Genomic DNA, 27,951 nt, shown 5'->3' on the forward strand with positions numbered 1-27,951 from the left:
CATTTTTTGACAGCTAGCCATCGGAGGGTAAAAAAGCAAACTTTTTCTAAACATGTAACTTATCCAATAGTGACCGATGCTCTTTCTGTAGGTTAAACCTTCCCAGAGTCTAAGACCAGATGAAATCACAAGCCTGGAGGCCATGATCCAGGAAGTCATCAGAAAAGGAGACTTGGGAAAAGCGGCACAATTAGCAAACTCTGTCCTTCAAATTGTTGCACAAGAAACCAAGATGAATTTGGAGAAGAAAATCAAGGTAAATGCAATTACGAATGTTTTATATCTCATGGACGCACTATTCGTGTGGTAGCATAATGATATCTCTGCGTATCCAAGTATTTGCACATACGTGTGTTAATGTATTGTAGTACTAATGACTTTTATAATCCAACTGCACTGAGTAGACTACAAATAATACACAGAGAATAATACATGCTCCCGTAGATATGGAATTTTTCTAGGAGCTTTTAACTCGATAGCTCACGAGTGAGCGCAGCGAAAGAGTGAGATGTCGAGTTGAACACGAGAAGAGAAATTCCATATCTACAAGCAACCATGAATTACTTTGTTTATCATACAAACACAATAGCTCTTTACTGAGAAGAAAAGCCGACTTCATTTACGAATTAAAATAAATGAATCGACATTCCCCGAATAATAATCGTAGACTACGTTGGCCCTAGCTCCTAAGATGGAAAAATGCGTTGAATCATGATTAAAAAAACAACCATGGTCGTAATTTTCAATTTACAAAATTCTCAGTTATTGACTTTGTCCTTACCGACAGAAGAGGTCTTTCAGGTAAACGGCCAAAATCGGCTAGTGGCAAATCTTGCAGTTGTCGATTTTCATCCTCAGCCGGGAGAAATGCTAACACCAAAGCCACTGAATATGTAGCTTTCGGTTTTTCTTTTAGTATATTGGTTTTCTTCCCCTTCTAAGAAAGTTTCATCCTCACTGTCTGTCAGCAATACGGATTTTTAGTGTTTTAACCGCCATAATTCGAGAAAGCTCTGACAAACAACTTTAATTGAGAATCGTGAAGGCTTCGCCTTTAATTCATCAACCAGACCGAGTGGCGCCAAAGGCGAGTGACGTGTCAGCAGCTGATTGGCTTTATCAACACACGTTAAAAAAAACGATATTTTTTCACGTGTGTTATTACGGCTTTTCTCAGGGCCGGGAATCCCTGTATAACACTGCAGTTTATGTGATAAATAGTATTTATGTGAACTAATTTATTCGTGTATTCGTGCACTCATGTACTCGTATAGTAGTGTACTCGTGCATTCCAGTATTCGTGTAGACGTTTATGTTTGTGTACCTGTGCTGTCGTATATTCGTATGTTAGAAGGTTCTTGCAATAACATATATGCGATTGAACTTCATTGCATTTCAAGGTTGTAGACTTTGTAATCAAAACTATTACGTCAGTGAAGGTAAACAACACTGCAGACCTGCTTCAAAGCTCCTCCGTGATTGGTTCTGCCCTTCAAGTCTTAGAAAAAGTCTCTCTTGAGTCATTGGTAGGTAAAATAAGATCGGTCGTTTATCATAAAGAATGACACACATGTAGAGGGATATAAAATTGCCACAATTGACATAAAAATTATTGATTGCTTTTTTCATGAGCTAGAGTTCTACAGCGCTGTCGGTTGTCTTGATTTAGTTTTATCATGCACAGGCTAAAAATGTATGAGAAAATATGCCAAAAAGCGTTTTAGAATTCCTTTACCTAAACAAAAATGGTTTAAAGGCGACGATACCTCTCTAAACCCGGGCTCCTAGAAATAGAAATGTACTGTGCTGAGCAGCAAATAATTCCATGTTTGTTCATAACGCACTTTCAGGAACTGTCGTTATCGGCTGTCGATTCGCAAACGACCTTCCTAAGGTCTATCGTCCAGTTGAAGGACGTTGCTGATATGTCTTTAGTCACTCAATCAGCAGAAAACTTAGTTTGGTGTCTTCGAAGTGTGCTAAAGATATCCGCAGAGATGTCTTCAATAGATTCCATCTTAAGCTTCCAAGAGCAGGTATTTTGTTGGCTGTTGTAGTCTAACAACGAAATCTAGTTACATATAAAACTTCAAGCTGCATTTAAGTCGGCTTCCCTCATTTTTAACTGACACATTGCGTGTCAAGCTGGTGCAGCTGTCAAATTACGTGATAAAGTTGCCATTATCGCTACTTACAATAAGTCGTCGCAAACCTTACAAGTGCCTCAAAAAATTAATTTTTTTTTGTAATTGTCCCTGCTAAGCTCTTTTTGTTAGTCTAGCTTTGCTTCTTTTTGTTATTTTTACTTGTTTGCTCGTGATGTTTTGTTTCATTCTACAGGGTGAGAGGTCTGCTAATACTGCCCTAAAAGTGCTGGGGAAAGTTGCAGACGCATTGTTAGCCCTAAGAGTCCCAGGTGAAAACATGATATCGATCTCCACGAGTCAATTGAACATGACATTAGGGCGACATAGCCCGAATAAACTTGCAGGGCTGCAGATAAAGGGTGGAAGTGGCAGCTTCATTTTACCACCATGGCCTGTCACAGGAAGGAACAGAACAAGTTTTGTTGACACCCAGGTAAGGGATTACATCAAAATAAGAAACGAGCGCATGTCAAAATCGATTTAGTCGTGGGTGACTTCGGAAAGTCTGATAACCCAAGACCAAACGCATTGGAAGGTACAGTCTTTGTTAGGCATCCTGAACTCTTTTTCTCGTTTGGCTTCCATAATTATGATCAGTTAGCGATAATTATCATGTCTCTTAATCCTCAATTCCTTAAAGTCAACAAAAAGTTTTGATTTATTCTTATTGCAGATGCTATCAATGTCATTCAACCCCTACACCTAGGACAGCACCAAGGAGCGAGTCGACTCTGAGGTTCTATTTCTGGACTTAAAGGACAATAAAAGCGAGCTCTTGGAAGTGTCAAGTCTACCAGAAGACATTGTTATCGTTATTCCATCAAAACCTCGGACAATGCCCAAGGAGCTATGGTACTTCACGACGGATGACGATTTACGTTTCCACGAGATAACTGTCAAGTACGAAAACACTCTGATACAGGTAGAAGTCAAACCCCAAGAGCCAACTGTACATCTGTTTGTTTACTTGCGATTTGATCAACGGCCAACGACTCGAAACTACGATCTCAATGCCACAATCTCTCAAAATGGACAGTGCGTTTGGACTGCAAGTGTGCATGACAAAAAGGAGAGACAACCAGAATGCTCGTCGAACCCACCTACCCCAATAGCAACATTGGCTAGGCATCCTGGAAAATACTTTCTGGGCGTAAAAAACTATAATGCCACCACGACCACCCCACACAGGAGAAAGAAAAGATCGTGTTTTACAGCTGGACGGCAAAAGCGCTCTTGCGTCGAAGTCAAAGATCCTCCACCTACCCTACCCATGAGTAAAACTGCATCTGTGACACCAGCTTATGATTCCAAAACCGATCAGAACTATACTCTGAGGGTGACCTTCGGTAGCTGTGTATACTGGTCAGTGAAAGTTGAGATGTGGGTAACAAAAGGCTGTCGGGTGAGTCGGTGTAAAGTGTTAACATTATCGAATAATTTTTATAATGTGGAATTAGTTCAGACACTTTTCATAGAATTCGTGGGTTTCACGTAATTGTGGAAAAATGACTGCTCCATTGTGATCATCTTCGCTTATTTGGCAACTGAAAATCTAGGAGACAAAACTTTGTCGAGCCCGTGTGTAGTCTTCCATCGTAAAAAATAAAATTATTCTCATAGCTAATCACGACCTTTGAATACCTTTGAATGGACAAGACGCATTATTAGCACTGAAAACCGAAACAGTGATTTTCTCTCTGGACAATTCCAGATTTTAGCAGCATTGGACAGATTTATTAACTGCAGCTGCGATCACCTGACATCCTTCTGGGGAAGTCTTTTGGTTAAACCGAATCCTATCGACTTCGACAAGGTTCAAGTGCAGATTCAAAAGTTGCCAGAATCTGGAAATATCACAGTTATTTTGGCGGTGGCGTTGATTTTCTTAAGTTACGTGATTGTGCTTGTTATCGTCAGGAAGACAGACATAGAAGACTCTAAAAATGTAAGTTCTGAACATATTTTGTATTATGTAGAACTTAATACGCTTTGAAAACTTGCAGAATTCATATTTTTCTAAGTATCCTCAAAAAAAGTGCTCAGCAAACTTGGAAGAAATCACAGAGATCATTTAAGGTTTCCAAGTTTTTTAATATCAACAATATATATATATATGTTTTTTTTCTTTAAGTAAGGGAAAAAGTAAAAAAAAGTAAATCACCGATTCATTAATGGTATTATCATTTTTCTTAAGAACGTTTTACCAGTCCATTTGCCATCCTCTCCAGAGAGTACATATGGATACCAGATAGTAATAACTACAGGAGTCTGGGTATACTCAGGCACAACAGCTCAAGTTGCTATGGAGATTTACGGTTCTGACGGAAGGAGTGACATTCTTCAGCTCAGCCAAGTAGAGACTGGTTCAATTGACGTGTTCTTCTCTCGTGGTAACTCGGCCATGTTTGTACTGTATGTTAACAAATCTCTTGGTGTGATTCGAGAAGTGAAGATTGGTCATAACAACTTTGGTGACAGTCCTTCGTGGTTCTTAGAGGAAATTTTCATTCGGGACGTACAATCCAATCAGTCTTGGAAATTTATGGTCAGTCAGTGGTTTGCTCTTGAGCGCGGAGACGGGCTTATCGAGCGAATGTTTCAAGCAACGGTATCTCAAATGGACTTTGCCAGTGAGGTTGCAAAACGCTGGCGGAGAGGGCTTACGGAGCTACATATCTGGGTGTCAGTTGCTGCCAAACCAAAGAGAAGTCACTTTTCAAGAGTACAGCGGGTTTCTTGCTGCCTTTCAGTGCTTTTGACATCCATGTTTGCAAACGCAATATTTTATGAGCTCCAAGGTAAATATGAACAACCTATTCAAGTTGGACTGCTGAAATTCTCGTGGAGACAAGTGGTTACTGGTATTGAAAGTGCGCTCATTGTTGCACCCATAAACATACTAATAGTGCTTTTATTTAAAAAAGCATCCAAAAAGTCCTCGAGTAACAACAGTCCTTGCTATAAAGCTAATCTAATCAAAAGTATCGCCTGGTTCTTTTTTTTCGGTTCTTGTGTTATTTTTGCTACGTTTACAATCTTCTATAGCCTGATTTGAGTGTCAGTGAGCAGTGGCTGTCCTCAATGCTTATCTCCTTTGCTCAAGATGTCACAATCATGGAACCAGTTAAAGTGTTCTTTACAGCTGTAGTTTTGGCGGCCATTATCAAGATGAAGGCGAAGAGATCAACGGTACCTGCATGTGAAGACTCTAATCAAGTTGAAAGTGGTCGCTCAAAACAAAGGCTGTGGACGTTGAAATTATCGGAAGTAGAAAAGATGAGGAAACGCCAGGCCAAGAAACAGAACCTGTCACGTTACTTCACAGAGTTGGGTATCTACTTGGTTTTCGTTTTCTTGTTAATGGTAGTGTGCTATGGAAACAGAAATGACCATCGTTACCTAATGACCAGATCAATTCGAGATGGACTGCCCAATTTTAACAATGTGAGTAACATTTATTGTGTTTGGAGAAATCGTTAAAAGACTGATATTACCCAACGATTGATTCTGGATTGCCAAACCCTATTTGAAATTTATTTTCACGACATAAACGTATCCTGCAAAGCGTAAACACCTCCTTTCTTTATTGGGAATTATTGCTACTTTTCAAGTCCGTGGGTTGTGTATAGAACAACTGTTATGATCACATTTCGAATTTTGGTTAGAATCTTTATCAATTCTTGTCAGACTTTGCATCATAATGGCTTGGCTTCCTTACCTGTTTCTAAATGTTCCTGATCCACCAGCGAGTCATGCCTCCATCCCAGTCCGTGAAATCCGACCAACACATCTCCCGTTCTTGATTTTCTTTTTATTTAGTCTGTTTTTAGGCATCATATCCACAATAAGCGATACGAAAGGTGATGTAGTCACAAATTGTAAGTAACGTATTAATTTTCATTGAACTCAGATGGCAGATGACAGGAAGTACTGGAGCTGGCTGCGGGAAGTTTTCATTCCTGGAGTGTTTTCCGGTAGATGGTACAGCGGTCAGGAAGAGAAAAAAACAATGTACATTGGTAATAAACGCTCTCTTCTCGTCGGGATGGCTCGATTAAGGCAACTGAGAGTGAAATCGAGTAAGTCCTTTCTTTTATTTACTTTTAACTCTACCTCACCCTAAAGGAGACGCCCAGAAAATATAATTTTTTTTTCTGTCAAAGTGTTTGGCATACGTTGTCAAGATTTTGATATTCTACTTTATTTTGTATTGGTCTGTACACCTTTTTTAGAAAAAAACGGGCACAAGTGAATATCCGGTTTTTGACTAAATTTTCCTATACGATAAAGAATATGGGAGATGTGTTATACCTGTAGATTGAATTAGTTCCAAAACAAACTTTCTAATAAATGTCCCTTTTTTTATTAAACTTACAGCACCATGCAACGTGTTAAAATACATGAAGACAACTTTCCAGGAATGTTACGAAGGATATTCGGAAACAAACGAAGACAAGACCGCTTTCTACGAACCGGGCTGGAGGTTTGTCGACAACTCTACAAGAGACGAAGATTTATTTCGACTTTGCCCGAAGCCATGGCGATATCAAAATGCGGAAGAAAGTGATAGCGGGTCAGAGTGGGGACAGTTCTCATTTTATCGTGGAGGAGGATTTGTAGCAGACCTTGGGTACAAGAACCATACGGGGTTCAAAGCCGTAACCACTTTGCAAAACAACGGTTGGCTTGACAGGCAAACCCAGGTGGTTCTCGCACAGTTTTCCGTGTTTAATCCGTCGGTGAATATTTTAAGTGTTGCCACATACTTTTACGAAGTTGAGGCATCAGGACTCAAAGAAGCTTTGGTACAAACTGACATTCTTTCTCTTGATCCTACAAACACAGCTTCATATCAGTTCTATTTGATTTGCATTTTACTATACGCTGTATCCGTTCTGCTGTTTTTGGGAAGAGAATGCTTCAAGCTTTTCAATCACCGTTCCCGGTATTTCCAGTCCCTGTGGAATTGGGTGGAGATGTCCCAGGTTGTTTTCTCCGTGTTGGCCGTGGTTTTGTACATAAAACGACAAATCATAGTCTCTTCAACATGGGCAAGGTTAAAAGAAAACAGTTATGCAAATATAAGTTTCAAAAAAGCTATCATTTGGCATGAAGCAGAAAATGTTGTACTTGGAATCCTGATGTTTATCGTCACTGCAAAACTCCTGCGAGTCATTCGCTTCAATAAACATGTTGCTGTATTCTCCAAAGCATTGACGATATCTGCAAAATCTCTTTCATCCTTTAGCATTGTCCTATTGATTCTCTTCGTGGCATTTCTTCACGCCGGTGTATTGATGTTTGGCACTGGATCTGAGCGCTACTCCTCAGTGCTAAAAGCAGCTTATTTCCAACTCGAACTGACTCTTGGAAGAGTGAAAGCCAGACCAATCAGTGAATTAGCAGAGGTAAACAGCACATACGCTAAGATATTCGTCTTTGCTATTCTTTTCACCCTAACAATTATCTCCATGAACTTTTTTATCGGCGTAATAAACGATGCACTTCTGGATGCAAAGGTTACCGCGAACGAAAGTGAGTTGCACGAGCTCGTTGATGAGGTTCGTTGCAAAGGCTCAAAAGAACGGAACACATTTTTCGATTCTGTTAGCAGTAGACTGAGACAACTGAAAGTCTCCCAAGCATCAAACGCGGGAGAGAAAAAAGCCGTAGATAGAAGCATTACCCTTGATTCCAAGAAGAGTTCAAAAATCAACTTTGACCAAATCAGTGAGGCCATCAAAGCTTTGAGGGGAAAAACGGGCCAAGAACCAGGAGAAAAACAGCCGAAATACTCAAGAAGAAAATCATTTTTCGGTGGAATTAGCAAATTCTTGAAAACACTGGGAAGAATGAGCCATGAAGAACACTGCAAAGGTAAAAAAAGGAAGAAAGTTCGATTTCAAGAGGATGTCGCTAACTCTCATCTTCGGAAATTAGAGAAAAGAGGGTATGAATTGTTTCAGCGGCTTGATAGGGTTATGGCGGGATTCTCAAAAGAGGACGAAGAATATCATTATCTAATGGAAACAATGCGAGCCTGTGACTTCTAAAGAGAGAGGAAATAGATAAATGGTGAAAGGAATAGATCATATACTCGAGAATTAGACTGAAAGATAGGGACTGTAGTCTACATTACCCCGTGATCACTGGCAAATGGCTGAAATGCTTCGCACGTATACGTATTAAATGCGTTCTTTTCTTTATAATTGAATTTTTCACGCTTAAAATAAAGAAAACCTTGATAAAGGATGGTAACATAGAGGTGGCAACAAAAACGTAGAGGCGATCAAGTAGAAAGAATTTTTTGCTACTTTCCTTCAGAGTGTATTATGTTTGTATGTAGGTCCATCTAAATTAGATAATTAAAACGTAGCTTCACGACCTGAAGATTAGTTTCTCGAAGCGGTGCTTAGGGAAAGGCCTCGTTAGAATGTCAGCAATCATCTCATCAGTGGCAAGATATTTACAAAAAATTGCTCCATTTAGTGCTTGTGGAGTACCAGCAAACGAAAACTACCCCTAGTCGGTGCTACCCCAAGGTAAAGAAGAACCAGACGAAACTTTTTGTCGCCTTTCCTCTACATTTGAGTGTATTCGACACCATCTTCTTTCACAAATTACTTTTGACATGTACATTCAACCGTCTATGCTATCGCTCAACGTAAAGCGTACTTTTCGATCTCTACAAACAACGGTCTAAAAGTGACGGTCAACAGAGAATTGACCCATGGGTAAAAAACTAAAAACTGAGCTTTCCAAAACACTGACAGCACATGTTAGCTCTTTTTTAAAGTCTTCCTCCCCCTCCCCCTCCCCCCCCCCCCAAAAAAAAAAAGGAAAAGAAAAGAGAAGGAAAAAAACATACCTAAACGGGGATACTGTTCATGGAAACAGTTAATCTCTTTTGAAACACACAAGTGGAACAATTTTGGCTGGAAATTCTCCGCGTAATATGGTAAAGTAAAGGTTACAAAGCAACCTGTCTGACGCAAAATCTAAGGAAAGAATTGAGTCAATGACAGGAAACAACAAAAGTTTGACAAAGGAAAAATACAGATTTTTTTGAACACGAAGTTTATTCAACTACGGATACTTTGTTACCCCAGTAATTTACCATCGACTTTGACAGCTTGAAAACGAAATATCCGCACACGCGCAAACGGTTGAACGCTTTGTCAAGTGATAGTAAAGAGCGGGCAGCAGAAACTCATCCCAGCGGCCAGTTTGAAGACAGAGAAAAAGGTCATCGTAGAGAGGTAAAGGACCACAAGCGTAAAATGACATCTTTTTTTTCGAGGGTAAATCGATTCTCATAGTAAAAGAAAAAAATAGAATATTTATTGTAGCCTATAAAGAGGTAATGTGACCAAAGTAGAGGAAAACCTAGTTCAAGTATTCAGAAGGGAAACCTCGAGGAAAAACGACATCAGCAAGGTGAGATGAGTCAACCAGTTTGTGAACAAACGTCACACTTTGTTTTTTCTGTAATTATATAAGCTGTCTGAAGACTTTCTGTCAGGCGAGCTTACTACGTACACATTGTACCGCAACTTTCCTGGTCACTCTTTGATCATCTCAGTTTTTGTTGGATCTGTGAAGAGTTAACTTTTCCGCTGTTTGGCGGGACTCAAGGGAAAATTTCGGTTGAGAAGAGGTGGTAAAATTGAAATAAAGGCCGTTTTAGACGAGTAAAAACTGATGGAAGTTCAAGAGTAATTCACAAGCCAAACTTTTTTATTATCGATACTGAAAATCTGCTTTTTGGCTTCGCCAATGAGAAGCACCTTTCTATAAAAGGTGTCATTTTGCGTCGGTAAAAAATCATTTCCTCTGAATCGTGACCTTCTCAATAGGGAAAACAGGTCCCACAAAAGAGGCAGAAACCGCACCCATGGCCGTAACGTTTTTCTACCCCTTTTCACGTCATAACGTTGGTCCAAATAAAGATGTGTTCGCTAAGCTTTTCAATGAAAGTGCGCACGCGGAAGAGAAAATTGTCGCTCGAAAGACGTTCACAAAACTAAAAAACCATCAAATCTGAGAAAATTTCCTCCAAAACATTTAATGACCGGAAAGTCAAGGTGTCGCTCTTTAATAAAAAATTTAGTCAGCTATAATATTATCACAACCATTAAGATCTACAACGTGTGATGGCTTAACTCGCCGAGTTTAAATCTAGTTTCAAAACACATTACAATCAGCTTTAAAACTCTACTTAAAAATACTGAGTGTGGTAATGTTAATTATAGTTTTCGTTATATTCAACCATTGAGATTTTTCCCGTGTCATCGCACAGTCGAGAGTTATTTAGAAAAATATTGAACAATCGAGTGAGTAAAAACTGTCTAAAATACAAAACGTGCACTATATCTTATCACAGAAATCAAATATTTGTCAAGACATTCAAAACTGATTGAATCAAATTTGAAACTTATTCTCAAATATTTCCTTTGATGACGAAAAGCAAAGTTTCTACAAAAAAATTTTTCTTGGTATTTGGAGAAATTCTTCAACCCAGAAAACAGAACTTTAGCAAATATTAACAATGACGTAAAAAACTTAACGATCTAAGTCACAATCTCACTCCGAACATTATCTGCGCCTGCTCCACCATGAAACAGGAGAGGAGTAGAACCGAGGCAGCGGTTTGTGTACAAATTCATTGAGCTAAGAAAGTTTTGAAAACTATAAAAAAATGGCAAAAGTTTGTACGGGATTACAGAGTTTGAATAATTGAGTATGAGTGCTTATTTTTGTCAGGATTTGGAATATATACCAGCATAAAATTTGTCTTCTCCGTTTAGTGAGGAAGGAAAAGCTATAACTATCAAGTTCTACCCACCCGACAAAGCTTGTCACTTTGAGTTCCTTGAAAAACTTTTTCAACATGACGTTTGCGTAAAAAGAATCCGTAAAGTCATTACCGGAGCATCTCCAGATTTTCTAGGGAGCGAAAAGCCCTGGGTACGAGATTGAAAACTGCTAATGGAGAGGAAAAGGGTTGACAGACACGGCTTTAAGAATTAAACGCATTTCTAGTTTTCGCTGATTGAATAATCAAGCTGTACTTTACTATCGAGTAAAATCAAGGTCTAAATAAAGAAGAATCAAATCTATCAGGGACAGCGTTTGTTGATTTGTTTCCTTTGGGGAAGTGGCGGAGTTTAAGGATTTTACACTTCCCCCCTCCCCCCCCCCCCCCCATCCCCTTATAAGGCTCTGTAATATTTTTAATAAAACCCACTCATTTGAAGAAAATTTGCCGCCAATTTTATTAAGTCCACTTATATACTTTATTAGCGACGACTGATCCTTCTTCCGTTCCCCCTGAAAACCATCTATTCCCCACCTCACCCATCAGCGACAAATAATGAATTGTTTCTCACATACGATTAGTGGTGGTCATCCAAGCTTGCCCATTCCCTATGGAAATAATTAAATAACAACAATAATAATATTAAGTAATAAAAACATCTATTCCCCACCCCACCCCTCAGCGGCAAATAATATAATGTTTCTCATACACGGTTAGTGGTGGTCATCCAAGCCTGCCCATTCCCTATGGAAATAATTGGCCTGACTTGTTTTAATTAAATCATTTCCATATATGTTTTTTGGCTATTTACAACGGAAAGAAACGATTTACGGTGCGGGTTTCAATATTTTGGTGAGCATCGAATGTTGTCTCAAAGTATCAAAAACATATCAAATCAACAAAAAAAGTCAGAACTGCATGAATCAACGGAAAAAAATAATTAGGAGAATATCACTTTATTGCATTTTCATCCTTAATGTTACTCAATATAGTTCACGTTAGATGTCTGTGACATTTCATGCTTTAAATACTAATTGAAAAGGATCATTTTTCTTTTCTTGATGGCGTCCGAAAAGCAACTAATTTCCTTTCCTTAAAGCTCAAAATATATAGAGTGTTGACGACTTGTTCGCTCTTTGTTTCGACAAAGGACTGCTAGCAGAGTTCCTTAACAGGGGAGGGGAGGGTCCTACTTCTGAGTGTCTGGAGTAGATTTTTTTCATTTCAAAAATTGTGACTTTAATCACTCTGGCAAAGAAAGGGGGTGATATTCTTTCTAGTGCTTCATTCCCGCCCCTCCCCTCCCCCCTATTTTTTGATGCACTCACGCGCCATAGTTACGCATCTGGGTTGTTTTGCTAAGGACAGTTGATTTCTCTCCCAGGCTCACCATAATGTAATGATCATATGATATTTCTGACATGTCTTGTTTTAATTTTTAAGTCAACCACTAATTAGCTAGCTAATGTTACTTAGTCATTAAATGACGTCAAGAGACGATTGAGGTATGTCTGAGATTAATGCAAATGGCTTGAACATGGTCAGAGATATCAACACTTGGTTACGATACGAGAATAAAATGAAATTTTTGGATACTGCTCTATAAACTCGGGTGCCACTTTACAATATACCATCACTTTCAAAGAGGATTGCTTAAACTAGAAATCTGTAAAGTTTCTGAGAAAAAAAGCAGTAATACCAAAGACCATTTATCCGTGGTTTCGATATTGTTCAGTGTCGTCGATAACACTCGTTGATCTTGAACTTCCAGCTGCATGACAAAAAGAAATGTTCGCGATAGAAACTGCTTAAAGTTAGAAGGAACGGTCGATCAAGAAGCGCGTATTGTCCTGAAAAGAGCTAATGTCCATGAAAGTGATTGGCACTAATTTCATGTCTCGCGGAGGGGAAGTCAGATGAAAAATTGGTGATCACTTAAATAGTTCACTTATCCAGACAATTATACTTACTATTAGCTTTAATACCTTTACCTCTCGACTAATTCATTATTTGGTTCTTTCTTTATAAAGGTGGTTTTAAAATATGGATTCCTCTGTGAGTAATGTTTAAAACCTTCTCAATATTATTTGATAGTTAACGCTTCTAAATTCATCGTGTTGACTAATTGTACATTCAAAATACAATCGTCTGGCAAATATATTCTTTTGTGTCAGGTGTGTAATCTGTTATGGTCCATTGGCAAAGAAAAGGCGGTGTAATTTCAGCAAATATTAATATCTATAATATCTATAATATATGAATATCTATAATATCTTCTCGTTGATTATAAATAAAAAGGTTTTTGAAAACTGGAACGCGAGTCAGTTTGTTTACTCCTCAAAGCCGGATGTTTTGTCTTTTGTTGACACGTTGTCGAGTAACCAATGCGGCAGTCATCGCGCACGACCAGAGGTTAACGTAATCTCTTACGTAAATACGAAGCTAAAACATTGACACTCAAAAGCTGCAAACTGTTTACAAAGTGAAAACAATCGAGGGCACTCGCGTACGTGCAAACTTTCCTGATCAATTGGCTGACGGTTGTCAAGATGCTCTCGGTTACAATACTTTCATTATTAGCTGAATGAGGTAAGTTTCATTTCGAAAAATCATCTTTTTGGTAGAAAGGAATTTGAGATTCTCGGCTTCAGCGCAGCACAATTCAAAATTGTGTTTAAGATTATAACAATCTAATCCCTTGCCATACAAAGGTCTCACGCAGTCTCTAAACTTAAAGAAAGTCAAACACAAAACTATCCGTCCTAATTTATTTTTGCTAGACATCTTAGATACTTCTGACATGCCTGGGATAGTCACAGCTACATTTCTTTCCAAATAAATCTCTCCTGACTGATTTAAAATATGATCACTTCTTAAACAAACCAGGTATTTCGACTTATGCGGTCACAGCGACTGAGATTGTTTACTCAATATGAGGCTATTTCCCGTAGTTTTTCGACTGCTAGGGAATTCGGTAATCACCAGAAGCTTCTAATGTTTTGAATGAAGACAATTAAGTCTTAAAATTCCCGATCGCAGCATAATGAAATCTTTAAGCGATGTGGTTCTTGATGTTGTCCTTTTTTCAACATCACGTCCAAATGTTATGGTAGCGTGATCTAGCCGTGTAGCTCAAGGGAAACCATTGTAACAATGAACTACGGCAAAATTGTAAAAAAAGAAACGAGATGAAAATGTGCTTGCAGTGTAAGCTAGCCTAGTAGCTCAAGTTGAACTTTTCCAAGAGATTATTTATTTAAATTGCGGCAATGAATACGCAGCTGATTTATTCGAAAACGATGAATGAGGGTAATTGACTATTTGTTCTATTTTTTCCCTCAAAAGAAACACAAACCTCCGTTAACACGAGAAGAGGAGGCAGACCCTTGCGATTTCTTTATTCGAGCGACGCCGTTTTGTTTTCCGCTGACTGAACGAAAAAACATCTCTAACAGGAAGAGTTAGCTTGAAGGTTACATCTCGTCTGACATTTAATTCGAGCTTACTGCGTGGTTCACGGCTACGCTCATGATTCTCTCTCTTCCATAAGCCTCAGTTTCCCTAACGCTGCATTCCATCGCAATTGTTCTGCTCATTATATTTTTTGTTTTGCTACGTCCCCGTTGCCGCCGTCGTCGTGGTTTGCTTAAGGTCTCTAATCCACTGCGGCGACGACTGGGTAAAACAAGAGATTTAATGGCCTAGGAGCTCAGCTCGTGCATTTTAAAGCTTTGTATATTTTTTAGCCGTTTTTTCTGTTCTTGTGCAAGACTCTTTATCCTCACGGTGCCTCGCTTCATCTTGGAGTTTAATGGGTACCGGCGAACTGACAGAACAATCTGACGAAATGCTGAGCAAGGGGTTGGGTGGGGGGAGGGGGGGAGGAACATGTCACGGACGAGCATTCCGGCCAAGGGGAGAATTGCAATCCTTTTTGTCACTTGACGCTACAGAAACAAGAATACCCTGTTGCTGGATAGGCATCGTGGCTCGAGTACAGATTTATCTCTATGCACTAAATAAAAAATAAATAGCGCGCAGAAGGCTTGAATCGAGGCAGCGAAGTTTTCTTTTTTTTTTTTTTTATCTCCGCTTCAGACCGAAAAATTCCAACATCGCTTTGTCAATGTTCCCAGTTTTTACTTGGTCTTTCATAACTTCTTTGATCCAATCGATTTGTTCACTGAGGAAGCTTTCCGTCAATAATTTTAAAATGTTCTGCTTTTAATCCTTTACTTCCTATTTGCATCAATTATCTAGCCAGTCATTATCATTCACTTTTATTATCCAGGGAACTAGCATAAGAAGATGACCGTCTCATTTCTTATATGAATAAAGGAAAGCTGCCCTCCAACCTCTGAAAAGCCCTTGACTCCATGCCCCCTTCTACAAGATTAATGCTCCTTCCTAGTTTTCCATGAATAAATTCTTTGACAGCCCGTGATTGGTTTTAATGAGGTAAAGGGCTGTACAGTAATAAACCCCCTGCAGCTCTGCTTTTATACTTTGTTACATCTAAATATTATCAATTGTTCTTTTTGATTCATAAAAGTTGTTCGTTATTCACTTTTTGCCTTTTTCTATTTTCTTGTAGTCCATTATCTCATTATGGGAAACTCTATTGATTGCTGTTACGCCACTCGTCAATACAATCAGTGTTTCTTCCCGTGCGTTCGGTCGTGTTCGTACACCGCTCGGCGAGTCTGATTGACATCTTAAAGCCTGAAAAGGGTGTGATCTGAAAGTTTCCGAAGTCTCTAGCGGACATCAATAAGGACAAAGAAATAGCGAGTGCACTTGCATTAGGTAAAGTATTATTACACATTAATTTAAAATGATATGATAATATCACAATACTAATGTTGAGAATTGCTTTTCATAAACCTGTAGAGAGTAGCTAAGAAACTAAACAAATTTCTTTCCTCGGCAAAATTGTGCCTAGAAATTTTAATACTTAAAACTTGTTGCTCGAAATTGGAAAAGCCAAGGAGACCGTGGTGCTGAAATACATGGGCCACTGTATCCAGGCCTTGTATTTAAGAAAAAAATGATAAGCAGTTTGCACTGAGAAGTAGTCGTACGGCTTCACCGTTGGAAGTCTGGACAAAAGGCTAACAGAGAAGACATTTAAAAATGCTCTGCAGGGGGGCCGAAGTTAAAATTCGCGTTCATTGACGGATCAGCGTTGAAGCTCCAGAGAGCGTGCAAGAGTCCAAACTTTTCGCGCGTAGGCTTCAAGAACTAGATGAAAGGTTTGTAAACACATTCATTAGAAAGAATGAAATTTTTTACATGCCTTTCACATGCTCACCCATATGAAGAATTATACGAAAACCCTTTCTTTCCACAGGCTGCCTGTGTTACAATAGCAGTTCTTATACAATATTTCTTGATGGCCGCTTTCCATTGGATGCTGATTGAGGGAATTGACCTCTACTTCTTCGTTGTGAAAGTTTACAACATCAACACCAAAATGTACATGTATCACGTCATCTCATGGGGTTAGGTCATTATTTTACAACATGCACTGGAAACTGTAATCATGCTTTCGGATCGCCAAATATGGTGTTGTCATGCAGTGAAGTGTTTCGATTTCCCTCCTTTCTTTGTGGGAAGGTCTTCCAGTGATCTTGGTGGCCATTTTACTTGGCATCGCTACTGGAAAAAAAAGGAAGGGTTACAAAGCTATACGAGTGATAAGTAGTGGGAAAAAAAACTCAAGGGTTTGTTCTTGCTCTTCTCCTTTTAATTTGTTGCATTTAATTCTTTGTTTTTTTTGTATATATTTTTAAATCGGTATCATTTCATTTGCTGAAAATTTGTCTTTCTTTCTTTTCTTTCACTTCTTCGAGTTTAGCTGCTGACTTTCCTCGATTAACAACCTCATCTGGATATTCGTCGCCTATGTAGCTTTCATTGAGTTTATGATTAGTGTTGGTGATTGTGATTGGTATACCTGTACTAATTGCTGCCAAATATTTTGTCTCTGGTCTTTAAAAGCGAGTTAAGTATTTATGAAATGACCCCGCACAACATTTACCATTTTTCTTTTCCTATTTACTCACAAAAAACTTTGGACGTAGCCGCTGTTTGCGGGGATGCTGGTCAATTTTTACCTATTGATATCTTCACAGGCATAGGATAGCTTCATAAATTCTCCAACTTTTGCTACATAGTATAAAAAAATATTCTCCTTCTTTGTTGATGTTTCCTCAGTTTCACATTGATATTTTGTCGCGGAAAAATAATTAAAAAAACATTGAGCAAGATGAAAGGAGCAGGTTTATTAGGTTTATATAATTTAACATGAGGATTCACTTTGCATAGTTGACTCGGTTTAGACACTTAAGTTCGAGATTCTTTAGCTCATTGTCAGAGAATCGAAGCTCGTAATCTAGGTCCCCCAGTTTGGAGTTCTATTCCCTGCAAATGACTCTTCATCCAACACTTGTTACCAAACTAGTAACGTCTTTGGCAAGGATCCTCTCCTGTTTTGGCCATTCGATAACAATATCTAAATAATCAATTTATTTCTATTACATTCTTCAGCTCAACATCTTGACACTCGTTCGAGTCATAAAGGAGATGACCAATTTGTCGCAGCCAACAGGGGAAGACGACCACTCTCAAAAAATAAAAAACTAAAACAAAAAAGTGGAAGAGGTTGCCATATTCTCCTGTGAGGCTTTTCAAAAAAATATACCGAGAGAGAGCTACTATGGAAGAGTGTTAATCTCGAGTTAGATTAGAGACAACTGTGATATTGTGTCAGTGGTGACCTTTACGAGTCTCTCCTTGGTAAGGATATGACAAGTTGTTTAATAAATTAGTTGGGTTTGTTTGTAGATATTGCTCTTTCTGTCGTTGAAATCGTATTTTATAAAATAATTCAAATAGTAATCTGATTGGCCATAAAACCATTTTACATGAGCGTATGTAAACTCGACAAGCTGGAAACCACTCCGCTTCGCGTCGTGGTTTCCTACGCTTATCGAGTGTTCTCCCAACCTCCCGCGTGTTTACATCAGGCTATGTAAACACGGAAACCATTTTACATTTCTTCAATAACAAGTAATACTAATACTCTTAGCAGGTAGCGCTGACATTCAAAGTTGTTGTTTAATGAACAAATAGATGAATACATAAATGTTTGAATAGATAAACAGCTCATTTAGAAAGAACAAGAAAAACCCTTATGACTGGATCTTTTGTGGATCAGTTGCATTACCCATTTTTTTCGCATTTCTAAGACAGGAGTAACGTTTTGAATCGAAAATACATCGACTAACTTGGAATTAAATTGGGACAATGTTGGGCGGAAATGGCGTAAACTAAGAGATTATAAACTACTCAGCACACATAATTAAACAACGATTAAAGAACTTTTACAAAGAGTATACAATTTAAAGGAAAAAGCTCAGCGACAGAAATGCGGAATATTTCAATAGGCCCAGTTTTCAATTATAGCTATTGTGGAGACGTAGCATTGAAAAGGAATCCAACAAGTAAGAGAAGGAGTCGATTACGTAGATGTGCCTCACAGTTTACAACAGTCTAGGTTACGTCATACACGTTTATAAATAAACATGGACGACGAAACGTACGATTAAGACAAAAGAAGTAAAAACAAATAAAATAATTATTCTAAATATATAAGTACATTTCTCTCTACACCACTCAAATGTGATAGGTCAAAACGCTCCAAGCTTCGAATAACTAAATACTTCGCAGCTAGGGCTGGGGAATATTCTGGACTAAATAATCAATTATTCCATGAGCGTGGAGATACTAAGAAGAAATCCAAAAACCGAAAACCAAGAAGAAATCAGGGTTTGCCGTGGTATGAAAATAATAATGTACGTTAATTGACACACGAACGAGTTATTTCATCAAAGTTGAAGGCATACGAAGTAATTAGACCCACCAACTGAAAAGTATGTCATAAGGAAGATGAATAAATAGCAATCATTTCCATTTATGCATACGAACAGATGGCGTACTAGCTTTAGCTGCCGGTTGATAAAACAGAAGTCGTTTAAGACAACTCCCATTTAGCAGAGCTCATAAAGAAATTTACAATTCTTAACATTAATTATTTTTGAGCTGCTTCGTTAAAAACTTGACCTACAAAAAATATTTAAAGTTTTTCGATTGTATTAGTAAAACAATGCTCTACACCTGGTGGAAGCTGCTTTTTGTCTATTGGTCCGACTATGACAGAATAAGAAAATAGAGACTTACGCCATGAACATGTGATCAGTGATCATGATTTGCATGAAACTCTAACTCGTGCAAAAGGGTTTTATGGGGATGCCGCAAGTCCGCAACTCTCCTGTGGGATAAACGAAATATAAGCGCAACGATAACTCTGAACAACAACCTTTGATTTTCTTGCCCATGATGAAGTGGGTGGTAAATGGTACTGAATACGGCAAAATTTTCAAAACCCTTTTAATGTGCTGTGTGCTAGGTAAGTAAGCTATGACACCGTCGAAATTGACTTTCAATTTGTGAAATGCTTATTTCGATTCTTTCTCCTACGGAACTTCAATAGCGAAACGTACCAAACTCTACACAAGTCCTTCTAAACTATTTGTTAATCATTAAAGCAAAACTTAGGGATTCTTTTATTATCATCATAATCTTTATTATAATTTTCTCAATATTTTTCACTTTCCATACAATGCCAAATAATTGAGAAAAGCATTACCCGGAATGACACATTCGTACAAGTGTGAAGACAGGTATTGGCAGCAACCGATAATAGTACCGTGCGCTCGATGAGTTGCGAGATGAGTACAATTGAGTCCAACAAAGTGTGCAAATTTTTTTTAATAGTTGTACGTTAGGTTAGTACCACCTTAAATATACCTCGACTTTCCATTTGCAAAACATTTCAATCGAGTTTGGAACTCCCTGTAAAACTCAGCCAAACCAATCCGAGAAAAAAATGTCAGGTGGCGGTTATATGGTACTCTTGATTAAAACAAAACACACCAGACTCTAAAGATGCCCGCATTAAATCGTGTTCCTCATTCCAGGATCATGTACAATGAATTCCAACCTAAAGGTTTATTGAGAGCCTTCGCGTTATTCAACTATCGCGGAACCCAAACCGTTTTAGCTTTCAAATTATTATTCAATTATTAACACTCAGGGTAGATGACTGCCAAATGCTCACCAAGTTGGATGTTATGGACAATTACAACATATTTCTGTTTTAAATTATTCATCTTTGTAGCTGAAAGCAAACTTTATACTTATCTACTTGCTCTTCTTTTACACACACACACAAATATATATATATATATATATATATATATATATATATATATATATATATATATATATTATATGGGTTCCACAGGTTCCGCGGCCTGCTGATCCATAGCTTTGTAATACCCTGGAATATGGAAATTTCCTCAAAAATTTTGGAGACCAACCAAGATTCAAATTGTACAGAAGTTTTTTTTGAGCGGTCAGATTTGAAACACGATTCCTTCGCTTAAAGAAACAGCCGTCGTCGTTTCGAATTTTTGCAAGCTAAAACGAAACACTATTTTTCTTCTGAATAGCGCATTTCACATCCTTTTCATTATTTTATAATTTGGTTGCACTTGAAATAACCCGTTTGAGAATTTCGCGAAGGACGTTCGCGACGGTCTATCGTATCCTTTTAAATATTTTCCACATGTAACAAGTTTTGTTCAGCTGGTTGGTAAATTGCGGAGATGCGACACTTTTTCAAATTTCTCTGTCTGCTTCCTAGGAAGGCTATGAAATTCGTGGGTAGATATCAAAGGGTATGAAGCAAATAAAATGCATTAGCATCGTCTAACTCGAAATTTAATAACCTTTTTCATTGTTTCGAATGTTATTCTTGAGATAACAATCAATTTATTTGCTTATTCTCTTCCACAGTCATCCTTCATTTGTTGATGGATTTGCCAGGAACAGGTTAGGCAGTGTAATTTCAATTTTAACATTTATGCACCTTAACATGAACGGTAAAAAAAAAATTACATCGGATTGTGATTTAAAACGTAAGTTGGAGAGCAAAACAAAAATTCAATGAATAACGGTGCTATTACCCTGATCTCCCCAATTTCCACCTTTAAAACGTTACGTAGCCTGATTGTAATTTTTGCTTCAATAAGGTAGAGGATTTTGATGTCTATCGTTTGTTATTAAAATTAATTGTATAAAAAACACTTTTTCGTGTCCATCATCAGCATTATTCCATACTGTAAATGTATGAAAATCATATATGTGCACTGCGGTTGATGAACAGTTATGAACACTACTTAAGTAGTAGTGAAAATGTGGCCTGAAAAAATAAATTCAGCTCCCAGTTGGCTTGTTAGCTCAGTTGGTAGAGCACTGCACCGCTATCGCAGAGGTCATGGATTCGATTCCCGTATATAAACGTTCATAGAGGATCGAGGATCGCTTCTATATTCGTAGCAGCATTATTATTATCATCAGTACACGTTTTTTTCATTTATTTATTTACTCCTTTATTTTTTCTCATAGAGTGCCAAGCAACCTGTTTCAAAAACTCCTCTTACTTTTTTTCGAAAAGCAGAAGAATTTGGGTTCAAAACAAGCGTGCTTGCTCCGACCAGAAAGGTTATTTAGTCTCCATAGAAACAGAAGAAGAATGGCAGTTTATCAATCGTGAGATTCAAAAGCGTGGTACTTGGAATGCTAGAGCGTGGCACATTGGTTTAGAGAAGAAAGGCAAGGTTTGGACTTGGCTGAGTGGAGAAACACTGAATATTTTGAAATGGCGAGATTCTGAGCCAGGTGGTAACGAAAAAAGGGCGGAGATATCTATAAATGGAGGTTTCTTTAATAGTATCTCTAAGCTTAATAGAAATGCCTATATTTGCGAGACGCCCGGAGGTAAGATCACATTCCAACCATAAAGTTAAGAATTTGTTCATGCTTAGCGTGCGTATATCTAGTTATGGATGCACGCGAGAAGTTTGGAGAGCACGAGTGAGTGCTCTCCAAACTTCCCAAGTGCATCCATAATTCGATAGACGTACAGCTAAAAGCATAAGCAAATTCTTTTGTAACAGAGTGACAACAAGGATCAGGCCCTATTTTCGAATTCACTACTGCTTAAGTAGTGTTCATTACTGCGAAAATCGCTTTCATATTCACGTCTTTATCCGCAGTTCAAAGATATGACTTTTATATATTCACAGTCGTTTATAATTATCATAATAATTAGTTTTTTTATCATCATTATGATAATTATTATTTTTGTTGTCATCTTCATCATTTTGTAGAATGCCCAAAAATAACTTTTGAAAACTCTTCGTACATCATTTCGCTATATGGAGGGTCTTGGCACGGGAACAGAGTCATCTGCCAAAGCCAAGGAGGGGACCTAATTTCCATTGAAACCGAAGAAGAATGGAATTTTATCAATAACGAGATTCAAAGGCGAAATACTGCGAACTATGACAATAGATGGAGTATTGGTTTAAAAAAAAAGGGCCAGGAATTGGACATGGATGAGTGGAAGACTATTTGCAAATGGGGAAAAGGGGAGCCAAATGGTGAACACGGGGTGGCTTTCATGTTCAAGCTCAACAGTATTGGCGAACAAAGCGTGTTTGGTAGTGTTACTCGTTTACGTCAGGGAAACGCTTATATTTGTGAGATTGCAAATGGTAAGTTTTGTTTTTGTTTTTGTCTTTTCGTTTGTCTTTGTTTGTTTGTTTTTTTAACTGAAAGGTACCACAAGTGCTTTAGCGTAGTAATAACATTCTTTGCTAACGTTTGTGATACTCACGACAGAATTTACATAAAATCCTCTAACAGTCTGGGTTAATTTTAGACTAATCTAAGTAGACGTTTTCACGATATACATGTCTAACTTTTAACCCTGCCAGCAAAGAAAAGTTACTATCGCTATTACGAGTAACAACAGCTATGAAACTTTCAATCATCAGTTCTTTTCATGTGGTTTATTTATCCTTTCGATTTAATGAAATGATGGTGAATACCAATCGCAAAAAATCATCAGTCCAATTGTTTTGCTAGATAATAACGCGTGATGTTGTGAAGTGCGTTATCTTCAGCTAGTGACTCATGTCAGTTAAGATACATGCCAATTATCGTCTTATAAAATAAATACAAAAGACATGCAGACTTGTTTGTTCTTCGCATAGGCCAATCAATTTGATGTTAATTGTATTATATTTTAATATCCGACCGTTTGAACTGTAAAGTTGTTGGGGCTAATTTCAATGCAATACAAAATGTGCAGTAAACATATACTGACCATACTGCTTCTAATTCGAATATTGCGAGCATTTCGATTGACCTGGCAGCTATTACTCTGTAACAAGGTTAGCAAGGGTTACCTCAGTTCTCATATGTCACCAGAGGGTGTAGATACATTTTCTTGTTTGAAAAATAGTAAATACTGAGTTGGAATTTAATTGATATTCTGTTTACCAAAAGATAAACACAGATATGAGTAGCATGCAAGAGTTACTATTTTGGCTGGGAGGGTTGAGATGGAACACTGCGTTCCGAACGCTATTAGTTTTGTAACAGAGAATGAGCAGAACTTTTAAAGTGAAAAAACCTAATTTATCCGAGCTCACAGAAGTATTTTGTGGTCTTTTGTCTCTATTGTTTAAAAACCCATAAGCAAAAATAAAAGGCATCGGTGTGACGCCTACTGTTGTCTCCTTCGCAGCTGTTGCTTGGTCTCGTCACACATCGCACTCTATTCCTCGTTAGGGAGAGAGCGCGTTGCGTGACGAGACCAAAGAGACTACGCTTACTGCAGTATCTTTGACAGGGAGAAAATTAATATTGCTTATTTCCAGTTAGTTGCCTGCAAAATGTAATTCCACATAATTTTACTACAAAAGGCAAAACCACACCTAGTTTCTCTGAACTCATTCAGGTAGTGTCTAAAAACCCTCTAAGCAAAAGTAAAATGCATCAATGCCCCGCTGAACTTTGTCTCCTTCGCAACTGTTGTTTGGTCTCGCCATACAACGCCCTTTATTCCTCGTCAGAGAGAGGGAGCGCGTTGGTGATGGAATCTGATTGGTGGAAAACAATTCAAGCACCTGTAAAATTGCAGTCTAATGATTGGGAATGTTTGACTGTTGTTTACGTAATACGCGACGGAAGTAAGTTGTTTGGCGTGAGTGTTGTGAGAAAAGGAGCAGGTAAAACACCTTTAAACTTAAAAATGATGCAACAAGTTAAATACAAACCTTTCATAACCCGATAAATCTCGACCTCAATCGACGAGGCTCTTACCAAGGCCACAAACCATTTCACTTATCAAATGAGTCCAAAATTTCTGGTTTATGTAATTCTTTATGCACGGCCCCCCGATTCCATGACATCATTTACGAGAAAACAATACTCAAACGCAGTGAGATATCCAAATGCTATGACCAAATTGGTGCGAGATATATACCCTAATGCGGCAATCTGATTATTGTGAGATACATACTCAAAAAGAGACAGTCTGATTGCTGCGAAATAAATACCCTTATGTGGCAATCAGATTAGTGCGAGCAACATATCATTCTACGCAGTTTTTATGATAAAAATAACAAAAAAAATTATTTCCGGTGCAGGTGCAAAGCAGCGCTGAACTTGAATGGTAGTGCTGCTCACAACGGAACAATTTGTTTACTTTTTTTTTTGTATTACTTTTTCATCAAATCCAGCTTCTGGACAAAACTTTTTGCAGGACTCTTACCCTGACTACGTTGGACCACCTTGCACGCAACAATATGGTAAGAAGAGCTAGTCTCTGTAATGGTGTAAAATATGTCTCAAGTACAACAAATGACCAGTTCTCTCGCTCTCAGAAAAGCAAAACTACAAAATGATAACAGGAGACAGCTCAAGATAAAATAACAAATTAATACGTCATATTCAGTGGTTTAACAATTAAACGCGCGGATATTTTGCGACCTGTGTGGCATTTTCCGAGCCTCTTAGGGGCGAGTTGAAATGACAAAAACTGGGCAAAATAAGTACTTGTCTTGTATTATTGCATTATTATTTCATTTACTAGTATTTTCGAAAAACATCTTTCAGCCCTATCTGAGCATCCATCACACCAGAAGTGTGCGAAAGACGAAAATAATGCAAAGGAAACAATGAGACTGTGCTATACAACAGTGTTCTATAAGAGTTCCGATCGTTCAGAGCGACCATTTTTTTTACTCGTCCTCGCCCTGGCCCTCGCCCTGGCCCTGGCCCTGGCCCTCGCCCTGGCCCTCGCTCTCGCTCTCGCCCTCGCCCTCGCCCTCGCCCTCGCCCTCGCCCTCGCCCTCGCCCTCGCCCTCGCCCTCGCCCTCGCCCTCGCCCTCGCCCTCGCCCTCGCCCTCGCCCTCGCCCTCGCCCTCGCCCTCGCCCTCGCCCTCGCCCTCGCCCTCGCCCTCGCCCTCGCCCTCGCCCTCGCCCTCGCCCTCGCCCTCGCCCTCGCCCTCGCCCTCGCCCTCGCCCTCGCCCTCGCCCTCGCCCTCGCCCTCGCCCTCGCCCTCGCCCTCGCCCTCGCCCTCGCCCTCGCCCTCGCCCTCGCCCTCGCCCTCGCCCTCGCCCTCGCCCTCGCCCTCGCCCTCGCCCTCGCCCTCGCCCTCGCCCTCGCCCTCGCCCTCGCCCTCGCCCTCGCCCTCGCCCTCGCCCTCGCCCTCGCCCTCGCCCTCGCCCTCGCCCTCGCCCTCGCCCTCGCCCTCGCCCTCGCCCTCGCCCTCGCCCTCGCCCTCGCCCTCGCCCTCGCCCTCGCCCTCGCCCTCGCCCTCGCCCTCGCCCTCGCCCTCGCCCTCGCCCTCGCCCTCGCCCTCGCCCTCGCCCTCGCCCTCGCCCTCGCCCTCGCCCTCGCCCTCGCCCTCGCCCTCGCCCTCGCCCTCGCCCTCGCCCTCGCCCTCGCCCTCGCCCTCGCCCTCGCCCTCGCCCTCGCCCTCGCCCTCGCCCTCGCCCTCGCCCTCGCCCTCGCCCTCGCCCTCGCCCTCGCCCTCGCCCTCGCCCTCGCCCTCGCCCTCGCCCTCGCCCTCGCCCTCGCCCTCGCCCTCGCCCTCGCCCTCGCCCTCGCCCTCGCCCTCGCCCTCGCCCTCGCCCTCGCCCTCGCCCTCGCCCTCGCCCTCGCTCTCGTCATCGGCCTCAACCTCGCCATCGCCATCTCCATCGCCGTCGCCATCGCTGTCGCCATCGCAGCTGGTATGTTTTCTAAATAGTCATTTACCATTTTTATGCATGTCACTTTTCAGGATCTTCTTTGTGACACACATGTTTTTTTTTAATTCAAGGCGAAGGAGTATGTTTCAAAATTATGCGGAATAAATATTACCAGAAAGGGTTCCATACGGGTATCCAATTTTCATAACTTCAAGGCTTTTTAACTTTGATAGATAAACGATAAAAAGTAATTATCACATGCATACCGAGATTTAAGCGCCAAAAAGCATCGCGATAAAAATAGTCTCTTCACGCCAGAGAAGCCAGCTCATTGGTCCTACGATTTTTTTTACCAGTGAAAAACGACGTATCGACTTTCACCAGTGAAGATATCTGTGTTGATCGCTCGCTGTTCCTCTTGACTGACAAATAACACATTCTAAGAGCTCAGGCGTATTTTTCTTTAGAAAGATGGCTTCAAATCAGACAAACCGTTTTTAGAGCCTAAATTCATTAGTAGAAGAGTTCACAGAAGGACAGGAAAATGAAAACACCAAGAAAAAGACAGAACACGATGTTGCTCTGTTCCACGAATTTCTTGTTTTGAAAGGTGGAACGAGTCTCGAGTTTTCGCTTCTGTATTTCAAATTTTAAACTCCCATAAAACTATTTAGACATACCTCCAGAATGTCTTGTTTAATTCTAACTAGTTCTGCCTTTTAACGGCATTTTTGCTTGATGGTTTAAATGTAAAATATTTTACAAGGAAGCCATTTCAATGCAACTCTCGAACTGCGAGGCGGCTTGACGCGTGTTGTTTTCCTTAGAAAGAAAATAAAGATAAGTTTATCTTTGAGTTCTGTTCGCCCATGAATTTCGGTATGTATATAATAAATAAGTTATTTCACGGTTATTTCGCTTGTACGATTTTTATTTACTCTTTGTGTGAACATTGTACGCGCTCACCAACCGTGAAATAACCTTTAAATATGTAACCTTTAAGGATAAACCACCAATCAAGCCATATGAGGTGAGAATGGTGAGGCTTAAAAAATAATTCAGGCTCCTAAAGGAGTTCTTTGGCCAATGAATGCCCTGAACACCATTTGGGGCCTCCTGCTGGACTTTTTCCTCATCTTTAATATGAATTGTAAATGTGAGACTGGTTAGTCAATGACATGGAAATATTTTATGTAATTGTAGGAGGCGGTTGCTGTGTTTGAAGATTTCGCCTTAAAAATCAAAAACATCACAAAAGACAAGGCAGGCAGGGAAGAGGTTAAAACACTGAGAAAATCCATCTTTGAGGTGGCAGAGGCCGTCGAGAAATTTGCTCTTAATTACAGCAAGCGACACCAGAGTGGAATTAAGCCTTCAGAAAGGATCGATTCCCCAAAAATGGGTGAGGCTGTGGCACTCAATTCTGTTTAGTTTCAAAGTCTATTCCTTTGTTACTTACTGATTTGCTGAGTGACCAAATGAGCTGTCTTATTCCCTATAGCTAGACGATGTAAGAAATCAGTTATAAACCCAATTTATAGAAACGTTGTTGTTGGATGTCATCTATTTATCTGTTTTTTAATTTGTTCGACACTGATTTCTCGCGGTGGAGAAGAAAAATTCAAGGTATTCTTAAACAATCAACAAGTGACAATCGCAATCCTTCAAATTGTGAAACCTTTCTCTCGCTATGTTATTGGAAACTTTTCTTAAATAATAGATTGGTGAGTAACACTTTACTAACTGAAATTGACAAATCTAACAAATACTTTCCGCTTACTTCGTACCATACACTGGGCTCAAAATTGGCCT

General features: G+C 39.5%; 2 protein-coding genes across 2 annotated transcripts in view; both read left to right on the plus strand.

The window, feature by feature from the left end:
* Positions 1-27,951, plus strand: part of LOC149052016 (adhesion G protein-coupled receptor L4-like) — a 168,593-nt gene that overhangs the window by 133,748 nt on the left and 6,894 nt on the right. The gene's annotated exons all lie outside the window — the stretch shown is intronic.
* On the plus strand, positions 5,229-8,291 carry LOC149052028 (polycystin-2-like protein 2). Its single transcript, XM_089212367.1, has 3 exons — positions 5,229-5,591; positions 6,058-6,226; positions 6,525-8,291. The coding sequence occupies exons 1-3, from the start codon at positions 5,229-5,231 to the stop codon at positions 8,198-8,200; spliced, it is 2,208 nt and encodes a 735-aa protein (XP_089068493.1). The 3' UTR covers positions 8,201-8,291.

Source organism: Pocillopora damicornis, chromosome 1 (assembly GCF_964200805.1).
Source record: "Pocillopora damicornis chromosome 1, jaPocDami1.2, whole genome shotgun sequence".
In the NCBI taxonomy this organism is placed as follows: domain Eukaryota; kingdom Metazoa; phylum Cnidaria; class Anthozoa; order Scleractinia; family Pocilloporidae; genus Pocillopora; species Pocillopora damicornis.